Source organism: Vigna unguiculata, chromosome 9 (assembly GCF_004118075.2).
Source record: "Vigna unguiculata cultivar IT97K-499-35 chromosome 9, ASM411807v1, whole genome shotgun sequence".
NCBI classification, from domain to species: Eukaryota; Viridiplantae; Streptophyta; class Magnoliopsida; order Fabales; family Fabaceae; genus Vigna; species Vigna unguiculata.
The window spans coordinates 39,979,643-39,996,546 of record NC_040287.1 but is presented as its reverse complement, the minus strand read 5'-3'; the positions used below and the strand labels follow the sequence as shown (position 1 = coordinate 39,996,546).

Below are 16,904 nucleotides of genomic sequence, written 5' to 3'. Positions count from 1 at the left end.
AAATTGAATTTGAGTCTAACAATTGAGTTGAAATAATTTTAGCTAGCGTTTTTAGTCGGACCAAAAATTTATAAATAGTGTTAACTTGTTTTTATAATTAAATATTTATGTATAAATTGTATTAATTCAAAATCACTTAATCTCAATTAGTTTTGTAAAATCAGTTTCGTTGGAAGTTAATGTTGTCAAAACTCATCCACAACACACTAAATCTATCTACAATCACATTCAAACAATAATACACGTAACCTTCTTCAACTATTTAGATATGGGATTTATAGCATTGTTAAAAATTGTATTGTTTTCTTACATTCAGTACTTTCTTCAATTGTCTAACAGAAGAGAAGAAGGAAAGAGTTGAAACTTGTGAAAAGTTAGCATTCCAAACACTTGTGCGTGCGTGTGTTTTTCATCTTAGTAGTTAATGTTATCGCACATGCATGCCTTTCTTATAGGGTGAAAAAAAAAATTAGGGTATTCTTCCACTGGGAATCCCAGATGATATTACAAGATTCTGACATTTTCTTAAGAAATTATATCTCTCAACAAATTTTTTTTTTTTTCAGATGAGATGTTGAATAGTTAATCATACGCTTAAGACACAAAAATATCTATTTAATTAACGCACGTGCTTTGCACTAACATTTTGAACAAGAAAAAACAACACTTAAAAAAAAGTGAAAATAACTCTTAAGTTGTATTTGAAAAGAAAAAAACTACATTTTTTGTTTGGAAGTAATACTAGAAGAAATATAGATGTTAATTGTTGTTGTTCTTTGAAAGAGAAAGGCTTGACCGTAATTAATGATCAACTAATTTTGAAGTGCGGGTGCTTGGAAAAGGATACTATTAAGAGGGTAAAGTGGAGAGAAATTATTAGATAATGAATACCCAAGACAATCTATGCTTAGGAATTATGACATGATTTATTTTTTCATTTATAAAAAACAATAATCAAGATCATTATAGTATTATAAATAATATAAGTGTTCTATTACACTTTATAACTTTTTTTAATCTTTCTTATTTCATGGTTTAATAGCAAATATTTTCTGAAAAAAAAAACTTATTTTAAAAATAACTCTATATAAAATGTTATGTGCACATGTATATTAGCTAAATAATAAACTAAATGAATACAAGTTTATTTAAATAAAACTGTATTATATATGTTTATTTTAGCAAATGACAATGAAAATTAAGAGTAATTACAAAGTAAATTTATTTATAAAAATAAGTGAGAATGTACTTATCAAAAATTCAATATTTACAAAAAAAAAAGAAGGACAAGTTCTACATTTACTTAAAAATGAAGAAAGTTAAATAATATATAAGAAAAAAAAAAGACTAATAAATTTATTATTTACATATTTTGAGATAAAGTATCAAAGTTTTTGTTTAAGTCTCATTATTACCGAATCCCACTCAAAAATTATAAATACTACAAAATTGAGAAAGAGGATTAACATAATATTATAAGAAAGAGAGAGTAAATATTAAAAAAATATATATATTAACATATATATCACACTTAATTCATCATCATATTTGTAATTTTTCTTTTTCGCTTATTAGTTGATTATATCTACCACGGAACTTTAGGTTCACATTCAGCAATAGTTAATAAATTTGTAGGGTCTTGAACTCACTAAACTTCTCCGAAATGAGAAAATGAAAAGCAAGATGTTGAAAATTATGATGAAGTATGAAATCCATGTGCATTTTATAATTGAAAGGTTATAGAGTTTCTAGAAGGAAAGAAATGAGACCTTAGCGGCATTGAAAATATATGAAAAATCGTTGGTTTTGGGTTTTGGTTGGTGAACAAATGACCAACAAAGCAACAACATGAGGACCGAGGCAGAAGGTTGACCACATTCATTACACTCACTATCAAACATGCCAACGATTAAACTCAAAAATTAAACTTTATCTAATTTCTTACTGTTAACTTTTGAATAAATTACAATTTAAAGTTTTTTTTTTGCTATTATTTTTTCTCTTAAAAGTATCGTGAGGACATATTCAACATTTTCTTTCTCATCCTCTGTACTTTACTTTATATCTTTGTTATTTTTTCGATTAAATATGATTTTGTCCTTCAAGTTTAATTAAAATTTTTGATTAATTTTTTTTTAAAATTTTTGATTAATTTAATTTTTTATTTTTAAAAAAATGTAAACTTAGTCATTTTAATCAAATTTTGTTAAATTTGTTTGACATTTCAAGTACATTTTATGATATTATTTGAATTGTTTACACCCGTTTGACACATCTTCGCTTTAATACTAACTGAAATATTATCATAAAATACATTTAAAATGTCAAATAAACTTAACAAAATTTGGTAAGAAAAACTAAATCCCTAAATTCATACATTTATAAAAATGAAGGACTAAATTGGTATAAAATTTCAAAGAGAGACTGATTTCAAAATTCTGTTAAACTGGAGGGATCAAAAATATATTTAACATTGTTTTCTCTATCACATTAACAATAAATGTTGTTTACTTTCAACCCAAAGTTTGATTAATATGAATTCCATTAGGACTCATTATATTAAGTCTGAGAAGTTACAGCAACAGCCATGACTGGCACTTATTGCATTGTTTATTTTCAAGTGAAACTTTAACTAACCTGCACAAGGAATTACAGAGTCAACGAAGTGTTACCATATAAAAATAATTAAGATTTCGTTATACATAAGGAGAGACCTAACTAAAGCTAGGTCTATATGTATGATGAAGATGTTTTGAAATTGAATAAAAGAAAGATGCAGTCACTAGTGCAGAATTCTCATTTTACCTCGCCTTATATGCCTCGGTTGGCTAGGAACCGAAGCATATAATGGCGCGGTGGCATTTTTGCAATTACAGCCAAGTTTTAGGCCTCGGTTCTCCAAATACCTGAAGCCAAAGAAGGGTATAGGCCGCGGTTCGCTCAAAACCGGTGCCAAAGAGGTGTTTAGGCCTCGGTCCATCAGGACCCGAAGCCAAAAAGTGGCTGGAAGTCAGGGTATAGGCCTCGGTCCAAGGAGAACCGGTGCCAAAAGGGGTCAATGGCTTCGGTTCTTCTAACAACCGAAGCCATAGGGTTTATTTAGGGTTCGAAAATCGCGAACCCTCTTCTTCCTCCCCGCGCCAGCCTCTGCAACTCTCTCTCTCTCTCTGCTGCCTCTCTCCTCTGCACCACACCTTCCGACCAGTGCAACCACCACGCGACCTCCTCCTCCGGCCACCATTTTGTGTCTCTCTCTCGCGCGCTCTCTCTCTCGCGCGCTCTCTCTCTCGCGTGCTCTCTCTCTCTCTCTCTATTGTGGTTTCTATCGTTGGGACTTCCGGCAAGGGTGTTCCATTTTGATTTGATGCAGGAACGTTATGCAGGTTCGAATCTGGTGCTGCAATGGATTTGGTGCTGCAATGAATCTGGTTCACACGCGTTCATGGCGGTCCGGTGACAATGGCTGACGACATCAGGTTTCCTGGAGCTTTCATGGCTTTTTTTGCAGTGAGCGACTTCAAGAGCGGTGTTGTTTCGTTTCTAGTGCAGGGATGGCGTTGCGGCAACGAAGATGCTGGTGCGTGGTGCTGATTTGTGGAGGTTCGTTCATGGTGTTGCTCGTCGCTGTTGTGCGTTGCAGGTGCAGTGGCTATGGTGGCGGAGCTTCTCTTCTCCTCTGGTAGCTGCTGGTGCGCGAGTATAGAGGCGCTGTTGCAGTGTAGTGGTGCGTGGAGAGAAGATGGAGGTGCTGCTCACGAACGGTGGCTGCTTGCGACGTTGACGCTGCAGTGCGAGGCTGATGGCAGTGGGAGGCGCTGAAATGGTGGTCCGGCGATGTGGCTTGTGCAGGTGCGTGGTGGTCGTGACTAGTGGTGGCTGCCGGCGAGAAGGATGGAGGAGATGATGATGTGGCAATGTATGATTGGCCAGATTTAAAAAAAAGAAGCCCATATGGCCTCGGGTGGAACGTAAAACCGAGGCAGAAGGGGACTCTATGGCTTCGATTCTTAACCGAGGCAAAAAGCTATGACTTTTTGGCCTCGCCCCAATATGCTTCGGTTCCCGAACCGGTGCAGAATATTGAAAATAACCGCTACCAAAAACCCTTTCTGCACTGGTGAGTAAAAACAAAAGGTTGAAGAAAGCTGTAATGTATAATGGTAAATAAAGAATTGAAGTGTAACGACAGATGTTTGAGTTGATGAGTTGGATGATATAACGTTGTAATAATTTCCATGCTTGATTTGACATGCAAGTTTGAAAAATCAATCATTTTTTGACAATCTTGTTCCTTAGTAGTAAGTAATACAGCTGAAGCCAACTTTAGTTTTAGTGTATAATATTTCGACAAGACAAAAATAATGTTATTGGGTTAATTAATGGTCGTGTAGTATGATCAAGAAAAAGTGTTCCGAGGAGAAAGAGATGAACACTTAACTCGAGGTTACTTTACATCTGAAGTGGACTTTGTTTCATACAAAAGAGAGAATATAAAAAGAATTGAAATAAAAAATAATAAAATAAGGAAAAGTTAATGTAAAAATTTAGAAATATTTTATTAAAAGGAAATACAAAAACTTTAGAAAATAAAGCAAGAGGTAGTGAAAATACGTGAAAAGAAAGAGTATAATAAATTCTATTGTATAACTTAATTTTATTTATTATTTTCTTCTTTAATTCTCTCTTACCAAACGCATGGTGAATAAGTAAAACTTTCAATGCCATTCTTTCGTGTTTACATGGGGAAATGAAAAGAGGTGTATCCAAGAAGATTGTTTAACAAGTCAATATGAATCAAAGTCTATGAAATTTAGATATGAGATTAGGATATTTTATTTTTGAATCAGGATAAGCTTATAAATATATATATATATATATATATATATATATATATATATATATATATATATTTGACTTAATTAAGTTTCAAATTTTTGGTAAAATTTTGGATATTTTTAATTAGTTGTTGTTAAAAAAATTATATTTTTTAATTGAGTATTTATATTTTAATTTTTCCAATTAAGAATCTTGTGTGGTTGTTATATTATCTCACTATTCATATATTTGTCGGTGGATAATAAATGTTAGATTCCATATATAAAAAAGTATGGTAAAATGATAAAGTGATTTTTTTCCTTTCGACTTCACTAAAATAAATAAAAATCATTTATCATTTTATATTAATCATAATATTATTTTATTTAATTACAAAGTCTCACATAGAGATAAGTACTAAAATAATAAAGTAAGATAACATTTCATGTCATCTAATTTAATAGAAAAATTAAACAAGGATATAAAATCAAATAAGAAATATAAAAATTTGGAATAGTTTGATAAAAAAAATTTAATATGAACTACACTGAAGACATTATAAACTTCTAAATAATATCGTTTGAAACATCATTCTAAACTTTTACATCTCAATATGCTGCCCTTCTAATAAATATTATAAATTTAATAAGCCTTTAGTAAAATAATAAGAATTATTTTAAAGATATGAAAATAAATTTTTTCACTTTCATTCCATTAAAAATATAATTGTTGTGTAATAAATAATTCATATTTTGAATTTTATTAAAATACACTAACACAAAAAAGCCTTTTAACGTCCGACATTTTCGACCTTTGACGTCTGCCCAAACACCGACGTCGTATCGGGTGACGTCAAAATAACGTCGGCAAAATAGCAGACGTCACTTGACATCGGTCCTTTTGGGAGTCCGACGTTATCCAACGTCGGGGCCAGTAATAGCAGAAGTCAAATTTTGCACCAGAAAGAGGGAAAAAACTGAGCAATTTAACGTCTGTCAGAGACTATCAGACGTTAAATAACGTCGGCCCTGCAACAGTCAGACGTTAAATTACGTCGGCCCTGGTACAGTCCGACGTTAAATTACGTCTGTCAGGGCACACCAGACGTCAAACTGCACCATTTTTTTTTAAAAATTTGGCTGTTTTTACAATATCCACACACCTGAAAATCAGAAAATTCCCAGAACAATTTCATAAAACTTTCAGCACAATTTTAGAGTTACAGTTATATATAATAGAACTAAAGTTTCAACATATATTCTAAACTAATATAAATAACAACAAACTAAAAGTTTCAACATGAAATTCTTGTACAATAAAGTTTTTAAAACGAGTTCTAATTCATGTGGTATCAATTCCATCTCTCCAATAGATATGCTGCCCATTCTTGTCTTAGTGTGTGGATAATGTCATCTGGTAGAGGTGATGGATTCTTGAATCGCTGAAAAAGTAATACAATTTCATTATGTATGAATATCATTCTTTAAAGTTTGATATGATTTATAATATGTAAAAGATATATATAATTACCTCTATCCATTCATCTTTAACTGCAGCTCGAATGATTGTTCTTATCCAAGACATGACATAATATCCACATTCCCATGAATCTTCTTGCTTGTTACACTGAACATTACAAATAAAATAAACACATCAAAGTCATAAGTTGACATACAGAAATTAATAACTTTAAGTTGACGTTAAAGGCCTTTTTTGTCTTTTATATAAAAGATTTAAATGTTAAGGAGTCATCAGAATGTAACTATTTTCCTTTTCACTAGAAAAATAATTTTGTCTCCAGAAAAATTATCAAAGGAAATAAAAGAAGAAGAAAAATTGTTAAAAGAAACATTCTTAAACTAGTTTAGAATGGGTTCGAGTAAGTTATTAACCTTCTATAATAAGGTTAGAGATAAAAAAAATTAAATATATTATCAAAGATCTCATGATATTTTTTTATGCTAAACTAAAAAATTACATATAAGAATAATTTATTTATCTTACATTAAGGCCATAAAGTATTCCAGAATAGAAAGTACTCTTTAAAATAGTAAAAAAGAATTGAAAAAAAAATACTAATTCAAATCAATTATATGTGCATGTGCATAGTTTTTTTTTTCTTGCTGTGTATGTTAAGTTTAAGTGCAAATCAATTGACATGAAATTGTTTTAGGTTAATAAGTGATATTATTATCAAATTTGAATTTTGAGTATAAAATTGTATTAAATATTAAAAATTTTCTTATAGTAATCATCCTACCTTGTCAAATAAAATAAAATAATGTTCAGGATTTTGTTTGGATTCCCAATTGTTTCATATCATTTAAAAGTAGAAGAGATAGTTTAAATGTTTGTTTTGCCTTCAATTATTTAAGGCGTTTTTTAAGAAAAAATAAAATTATGACATGAGTTTTATGTCTCAAACCCAACAATGTCTCGTATGTAATAATTAACTCTAATTATGAACTTGAAATATGGATGTTGTTTGTGGAAACAAAAACTCATTTTTCCCTTGACTAAGAGTTTATTTTGATATTCAAATAGTCCATGATTGGAGTTTGTTTCTGATATATAAATAGTTTCATATAACTTAGAATTTAAGTTTAAGGAAATTTGTAATTATCTTTTTCATTCAATTTTCTAAGATGTTTTTTAAAGATAAAACGTTGAGATAATTTTAGGATGTGTTTCTTTGAAAATATGGATTTGGAAGAGAATGTGAGGATGATTTGGATGGATATGCATAGATTTGGATGGATATGAACCAATTTGGTTCATCTCCAAATTAACCAAATTTAATTTTTATATTAAAATTTACTTTTTTTATTAAATATTTTTATATAATATATTAAAATTCACATTATTATAATTTTGATATAAAAATTAAATTTGGTCACATCTTCGATAAGGATAAAACTGATCAATTTTAAACAAAATTGGGACTAAATTGAACAAAAATAACAAATATAGAGAACAAATTGAATATAGAACATTGACTTTGATACGTGGCACACTACTGGATTGACACGTGGACATTTAAAACAAATTCAAAAAAACCACGAAGTGACACGTGGCAGTCAATGTTCATGGCCGTTAATGATTTAAATAGTGTTAACAAAAGATGACCTATTTGAACATAAAACCAAAATTAGAACTTATTTGACAAAACTTAACAAAAATCGGAACAAAAAGGTATTTTAACCTTAAACTTGAAAACAAAAAATACCTCAAAGCAATTATTAATCTTAACAATGTATTTTAAGGAATTTGAGGTCGGATTAAGATTTTAAAAAGTATGTTAATTATAATTTTGTAAATTTGGTAAAGCTTTCTTTGCTGCACTAGTCTACTTCTTGTGAAGAAATTAAGTATTCCCACTGGACGTAGGGGTTGCATTTGGTTAAAAAATAACGAAAAAACACACAATTGAACTTAAATAAAGAATATAGGTTTGGTTGATATAGGGTCATATTCAGCATTGAAGGAGAGAAAGAGGTATGGTTGTGATAAAGTGAATGAGGATTTGGAATATTGCAGAAGTTCCTCGTGGAAAACTTGTTGGCAGTGAAAAACGAGAACGAAGGGTTTGAATAGTCCTACAACTTGACTTTTTTCATGATATGATTGGATTGGTGCATTGAACAGTTACTACTATGCTATTTATACTACATGACGGCTTTGAATATAGATCTGCATGTAGGTCCTGTTTGGCTTATTTCGTTCATCACCACTCTGCATCAATCTTTACTCGGCCCACCTAAATATATAACTGTAGTCTCATCAATTTAGATCTTTTAAAAACATTAAATGTCAGAGTTAAATTAATCATTTTCGTTTCTGTTCTTATCGAAAAATTCAGATAGGATGTAAGATTTTTATGGTTACGATAAACCTAAATAAGATGCTTCTTAGGATTGAAATATTGAAATATAGAATAATATTTATGTGTAAAAGACTCTCTAACACTCAACTAAATAAGATAGTTAAGATCTTTTAATAAAAAAAATAAGTATAAAAGAAAAATTAAGGTGGTATTTATCAGATTTTTGGACTCAAGGATCCAAATGCTATAACTCATAAGTATAACATAATATCAAATAATATAGATAAAACAATAATTTACCTTAATTACGTTATAATCATAATAATACTGTGTCATCGTATCTCTTATATGAAGTATTATGTAAATATATTATATTAAGAAGTATTATAGTGTAATTAAACTACTCTAATTTGTCATAATTAATTATTATTAATACGAGGATATTAAATTTTGTGGAAGTATCTTCAGATACTTTTATATTATTGAGCTTAATATATTTTATTGAACAGTATTATCGGACATGGTACGTGCAATTTCTACTTATCTTAAATTAAAAGTTCCATTCATCTATTTTTCCACACAGAAAAATTTAAACAACATTTTAATTTGATGATCGCATATATTTGAGAACTCATTTTATATAAAAACTTTATGAATCAGCACACTTGTAAAAAAACTCATTTTATTTTCTATAGATATCTCATTTATCGTTAAAAAAAAACCTTAAAAAGCTCTTCCTTTTAAGTCACACAAATATAACATGTTCGTTTTCAAAGATCTAATGCATGTTTTGACTAGAACTACATTTGAAAATAAATATTTGAAAAAGTGATAAAAATACATTATTATTTAAAGATAAAGTAAATAAAGAGCGCAATTCATATGTTTAAAATTGATAATGACTTGTTTAGAAAAATTGACAATGATTTAATATTTTTGAGAGTGATAAGTTTTTATGAATATAGGAATATAACATTATTGGATAATGCGCATATACATACATAATATCCTTTTTCTAAAGGAAACAGCATTATATCTGCCATTTTTCATAGATTTAAAGTAAACAATCGTGAACACCCTTGCTTAATCTACTTCAATAATCCATCCCTTCTTATCTTCAATAGTACCAGTTTGAATTCCTGAAATGGTATCGTTCAACTCTTGACAAATGGTTCCAGAGCCCGTTATATATTCCATCCTGCATGTATACAACTTGATGTTTCAGCATCATTTTTAAAGATCCGGTGTGCCAACATTCAAAATGTAAAATAACATTTAAATCAGAATTTATTGAGGTTGCAATATATAGTTTTAGAACTTAATTTATCTCACTACCCTGCATTTATATTGTTTCTTAGTTAGGTGGATGTGGATGGCTTCGTATTTTACCTTTTATCCTGATATGTGATACTCCCAACAGGGGCAACACCTACAGCAGTTCCTGTGCAGAAAACTTCATCAGCCTCAATCAATTCATCCACACCAACAGCACGCTCTTCTACCTGAACCAAATTGGTCAATGTAACAACATATCTCAAATAACAGAAAGTCACAAAAACAATACAAAACTTTATAAAATCCATGATGTGTTAGCCAGTGTTTCGAATATCAGGCCAAAACAACTGTCTTGTGGTCATTTTTGAGCTTTTTAAATTTCATTGTCTCCGGCTAACTAGTTTTTTTTATCACTGTTTGTATTATCTTTGAACCAACAAGATAGATAGATCAAACAGTAAATGTTCACGCCTTTCAAACTCAGTACTCATATACATAACTAGTATATAAGTAATAGTTTCAGCACTCACTTGAAGCACAATAGAGAGATAGATTAAGGACTCTTCAAAACTTTAAAGAGCATTAAGCAAGAAACAATTAAAGGATAAAAAGTTATCACGTAGAAGAGACATATATGTAATTATATAATACCTGATAGCCAAGATCACCCGCAATTTCAATGACACTTTTTCGGGTAATTCCGGAAAGAATAGTCCCATTGGTAGCAGGAGTAGCGATGCATTTTCCCTGTGAAGTAGAAGCAACTAGTTAAATCAGCCTGTTGTAAACGTATATGGCTGAAGATTTGTCCTTAGAGTAATTTTATTAAATCGTTTAAAATGTGCACAACTGAGAAAGTAACACTTTACCCAACTGCAATTACATTGAAGGGGAACATGAATAGTTGGAAGAATACCTTGGCAATAAAAATGTTACAAGAAGAGACCTCCTCCAGATTTTTCTTGGTGGCCGAATCAAGGTACAAAACATCTGAAAATCCTCTTTTCTTGGCTGTAGTTTGCGCCATCAAAACCTACACCTCAAGACGAAATGCAAAATTGAGCACTCTATTACAAGATCTCAACCCCTTGAAGTTCACATTTGATTAATTTAGCTTGTGTGTGATGGGTTTCCTAGTTAAATTAATCCAGGATCTACTGCTAAAGAAAAAATAATCCTCTATTATATACACGAATCGATTGACTTTTGCTTTTGAGTGAGACGTGAAACGCATACCGGTGCATAATTGGAAATGGTTTTAACGTTTCCAGTGCCGCGGCGAGAAGCACGGTCAAAGTTCTCCTCAACGTGCAAGTTGAGCGGAGCCGAACCCTCCTGTGGTACGCATAAAATAAAGCACTCCAAATGTTTGAGAAAAAGTTGAAGTAATTGTTATGTGTAGCACAGATAAAGAAAAGGAAGTTTTGAGAGACCTTGAAATAGTTGCGAACAGGGGAAGCGTATATGAGGAATGTGTATTCTGGTGCGGGAGCCAAACCCAAAACTGGACCCGTTCCCAAGAGCAGAGGCCTAAGGTACAAGGACCCTTTTCCCGGTGGAGGAATCTGTTTAGATTTTACAATTATCAGTTCAATTACACATTCTGTGCCTTCTATTTTTAGAATTGAAACTGGAAGTGATTAATAGTTGAATAATTAGTTGTCGTACCCAACGTTTATTAGCCAAGACAGTTTGTTTCAAAGCATGAACGAAATGGTCTATGGAAGGAGATGCCATGCACATTCTTTCTGCACCCATCTTCATTCGAATGGCATTTTGTTCCGGACGGAAGAGTAGCACGCGTCCATTTTCTTTTCTGTATGCTTTTGTTCCTTCAAATAATCCCTGTTTTCATATTTCAACAACAATTCCACCATTCCAACATAATATCAAAGAAAACTAAGAATGACTATATATATATATGGTCCACGTTCCATACCTAATTTTAGAAAAATCAAGTATTTATATTTATAGTCTATAAAGTAAATACAAAATTCCTATAAAAACAATATTTATCGGTACAGATACATATCTCATCTTTAAGAGAAAATATCGTAAGAAAATTTAAAACAATTTATCATGCGCTTGTTCATAATTCATGATAGAATTTGTTGAAATTTAAATGTGATAATTCATAATATCGCCTAGGCAGTAGGTGGAATTAATTGCATCTAGTCTATAAGTAAGGCTATATCGTACACGTGTCTATGGCCCAACTTAAGGTCTATGACCAAACTTAAAGTTTGGTTAACCCTTTATTTTTTTCGTGTATTACGGAAAGCTAAAGTTGGATAATTGCAGAGTCTTTAAAGTTTAACGAGCTAACTTGTTTAAATAAATGAATATAAATTGTACTTTTAAAATACTATTGTCATATTAAATTATATATCTATTTACTTTTAAATTGTTCATCCACAAACAGGTAAATATCCATATTGAAGTATCAAAAATGGCAACACATATATAAAGTTAAAACGTAAGTTTCTTAAGAAGAGAATAGCAGATAGAATTGGAAATGACACAGACCTGACCATAATTTAGGACTCCAGCAGCGGGGCTGAGTTCGATATTCCCATAACGGCTGAGTTGGCCTTCTCGAAAATGTTGTCCCTCACAACATTTAGTAATGTACATATAATCAGTAGCCATCAATCCAAATCCAAGGCTGTCCCAATCCACATCAGCATACTCATCATCACTGTGTTTGTTTTGTTTTTAATATAAACAACAACAAAGAGTTACTCAATAAACATTATTTCAGAAAATTATTCAAAATGAACCATTACTTATACTGGTAATACATGATATAGCTATTATACCTGTAAGAAGGGTTGGGACTCTCAAGAGGGTAGGGCTGAGAAGTAAACCAATTGTATGTTCCAATCTGTTACAAAACAACGTAAGATAACAATTCAAATAGATGTTTTAACCCACTTCACAATGATTCTACCCATACTCTTCATTTAAGTTCTTATTTAGGTTCGGGAGTAAAAGGTTGGTGCCCAATTTTCCATTTTTAAACAAACTTCCACCTTTTTTCTCATTTAATTGCACTTTTATCATTCTTTTAATTTGTATGTAGTTAGCTTGAATTTTCTTCATTGCTATTGTTCAGTTCTCTGATTTGTAGTAGTTGCTGTTAATTAATTTTTTATTCAAGAGTTAATAAAAATTACAGTAAAGGTATAAATTATGTTTAGGATTTTGTTTTTGAGATAGAATTTTCTTCAAGTTGTGAATAGAACGATTTGGATGCGTATTGAATTAAATGTGAACTAACCATATTTATATATAATAAATTGGTTTAGATTTTAAATAAGAATAATCAGCTAAACCAATTAAGAAAACTAATAGATTATTTAAAATGAATGAATTCCATTTGATAATCACTTAACTTGTTGAATAAAAAAGTAGAGAACGTGGCAGCAGAAACGTATAATTTGAGAACACTAAAAAGTGAGAAAAGAGAAAAGAAAAACAGAACACGAGAAACATCTTCTCCAAAAGGATAAGGGAGGTTGAAACATGTCCTCATGGGCATGCATTAATGGTAAGGAGCCAACTACAATTAAAAACATTATCTTCAATTTCATTTGTTGATGATAATAAACTTCATTTAATATTCTTAACTAGATTAATCATGCCGACAAAAAAATGTATAATTAAATTATATTTTTTTTTTTTAATTATTGTATAAAAATTTTAAAGAAACACAAATTAACTCAATACATTACCAAAAAAAACTGAATGTCGCAGGACAAAATTTTTAGAATAATGATTTAAAAAAAACAAAATAAAATTTCATTATATATATATATATATATATATATCAAACTTTAATTATTAATATTAAATTGTCTGGTGAGAAATATAAATTATAAATATTAGTTTACAAATTTTACAGTATGAACCAAGCATTATCTTTAGAATGACTTTTAAAATAATTATTATAAAATTAAAAGAAAATCCTAGTGTATATAATAATTTATAAATACATGGAATAATATAAAACTTTCTTGATATATTCTTTATTGTTCATGAGACTCATCATCTAACTTGTTAATTAAAAAACAAACAAACAAATTATTAATTTAATAATAAAAGATAAAATGATAATTAAATTAATAAGAAACAATTTATTAATGATAATTATTGTTAGAGATGAAAAATAAATGTGTTCTATAAGTATTATTTGTTTCGATTATGATAAAAAAATCGTATTAACAGAATACAATTGACTTGATACAAGTATAAAAATTAATAATATTTAATTTATTTGGATTCGTTGACTATGAGCACAACCTTCAAAAAATTATATATTCACTACTTTAGCTTATCTTTAATTCTCAACTATGTTTATTTTACACAAAAATTTGTTTGATATATTATTTCTCTAAAGAAAAAATTATTCTCTCTCAGTAAGTTTACTTAGATATTCTTTCTCTCATTATAATTTTAATAAAAAAAATTTGTGATTTTATTCAACCAATATATTAGATTTCAAGAAATATTTTTTTTTTAAATTTCATTATAATATATAGTTTTTACAAAATATATATATATATATATATATATATATATATATATATATATATATATATATTCATGTTAAATTCGATCGAACATTTATTAATATCATGTACATCGATTTTTATATTTTAAAATTTTATTTAATTAATATTTAATAAAAAGCAAGAGAATGAGAAAAACAATATGAAAAAATTTCTAATTGTTATTATAAAAAAAAGTTAAAGTAATTTGTTTTTAATTAAAACTATTTTTTTTGTCTAAATTTAAAACTTAATGAATATAAGTTATTTTAAACTCAATTATTTTAATTTTTTTATTTGTCAAACCCAGACCTTGACTATTATCGAAGTTAAACGAGTTAAATTATATAAACAATAAACAACTCAAATGTTAGTAGGAAATATATTAAAAAAAATAATAAAATTGGGTTATGTTTATTTATTTTTAAAATTTATAAACCAAAATATATAAAAGTTTAAGATAAAAATAAATTTTAATTTTACATCAAAATTTAAAAATTAAAAATATATTTAACCTTAAAAAATATTTTATCAAATAAAATTTCAGAAAATAAATACATATTTAAACTTAAAAGAGAATTTTTTTATTCATCAAGTACAAGTAAGAGCTGTAAAAAAAGTGAAAATGGAAACATTAATTATCATTTTGATTGAATCTCCAAAGCACACAAACTTAAAGGGGAAGAATATTCCATTATCATTCATTTAACTGGAATTTCATATTAAAAAAATCCCATTCAGTGAAAAATACCCATATTATCCTTTTAATGTAAATAACAATAACATAATTATAAAATCTGCTTTAGTCTTTTATATTATTTAATTTTTATCCTATACTGTTCATTCAAAACAGAAAAACAAAATTCAATCCTAGTGTTCAAAACGACAACGAGTTTTTAGGCGCACTTGAAGATAATACACACAGTCGTCTTTATCTCTCTCTTTGTCAGATGAGCATCGGCAGAATTTGTACTGTGGTGCAGAGGGCACAATGGTCCATCAAATAATATCTTTGTATCTTTGTACTATTAAGAAAATTTACAACAGTCATGTGGTTTGTCTCTTCTTTACCCAATAGTGAGGTATAAACTTAGAATCATATATGTAACTAGTTAGATGCATTGTAGTGCATTTGAATTCAAATGTATTGTTTCAAGTCATACTTCTGATCATTATGCAATTGTCTGAAAAGATTATATGAACTACATATACATTAATGTATAACGAATGTTAATGTCATTCTACGGCATATGCTAAACTTGTTGTTTTCATAATAATCATCTTAAAAGCCTGTATCTGGAACAGTATACGATGAACCGCATTCTTAATAAAAGGAAAATTATGGTATGGATGCTAAAGATAACGTAGGAGAGTAAGACAGACCTTGGAGAACGCAGAAGCAGAAACACTCTGAGGAAGCAATTTCCTGAAACTGGGAAAGGATGTTCGAATCATTGTGGTGGCTACAATGGTGAGGGAATTAGGATCCGAAAATTAGCACTGGTGTGTGTGTTCGAAACACTGTGAAACTGAAACGCCCAAATTATTGAGAAAGAAAGAAGATATAATGGAAAAATTGGAGAGAGAAGAGGGGTAACAGGTATAGCCAACTCTGCAACCTAAAATACTATTATTTATACACACTCACGAGTTTCTTCTTTTGGTTTGACATTGCATGTGGAAAACATATTTTAAACTTTATATTAGAGATTGGACCACTCAGCTACTTCTCCTAAAACACGAGTAAGATTAATTAATTTTTAACTGTAATTTAATCCCTTGGTTATTTTCTTATATATTAATATAAAATGCTAATACAGTAGTTAAAATAATTGAAAATTTGAAGATAAGGATAATGAAAAGTTTACTATCTAATGTTGTGGTGTAAAAGGTAAAAGGATGAATCCTAGAAAGCCAGCTCCGATAGAGGTGGCTGTACGTATCCAAAATCCATTGCCCATTACATTACCCATATCCACGTGGATCCATATCCTCTTTAAGCTGTTAGTGGAAATTAATTATTCATAAATATCTGATAAAGTGGAGAAACACATCAAGCCAAATCCAATACTTCAATTTTATTTTTGATTTTATATTTTTAATTAATAATTTTTTTTTTATATTTTCAGTGATTATATATATTTTTTACATATTGAGTTCCTATCTTTTCTAAAATCTGATTCAATGTAATTTATTCTATTAGATTTATTTTAGGCGTCAAAATTTAAGTAAATTCTATTTTGAGAAAAGTCATATGTCAAAATTATAAAATTTATAAAGAGAGACGTAACACTTTCTTCGAAACGATGTGAACATCAACCTAATTAAGTCTATTTTAAAAAAACATAGAGATTTAATAAAATGAAAAATATAAAAATTAAAATAATCAAAAATTTAGATCAAATTAAAATTAGGTTATTTTAAAATAAACGCAAGCAATA

The 16,904-nt window shown here is 29.2% G+C and overlaps 1 protein-coding gene across 1 annotated transcript; it reads right to left on the bottom strand.

Annotated features, from left to right (window-relative positions):
• Positions 1–9,588: 9,588 nt before the first annotated feature.
• Positions 9,589–16,133, bottom strand: LOC114164385 (branched-chain-amino-acid aminotransferase 2, chloroplastic-like). The gene is made up of 10 exons (XM_028049036.1): positions 15,847–16,133; positions 12,733–12,797; positions 12,440–12,611; positions 11,582–11,758; positions 11,347–11,478; positions 11,150–11,248; positions 10,830–10,946; positions 10,565–10,660; positions 10,028–10,140; positions 9,589–9,836 (listed from the first exon to the last, which is right to left on the bottom strand). Exons 1-10 carry the CDS (start codon positions 15,916–15,918, stop codon positions 9,722–9,724), a joined length of 1,158 nt encoding a protein of 385 aa, XP_027904837.1. The 5' UTR covers positions 15,919–16,133; the 3' UTR covers positions 9,589–9,721.
• Between the last annotated feature and the right edge of the window lie 771 nt (positions 16,134–16,904).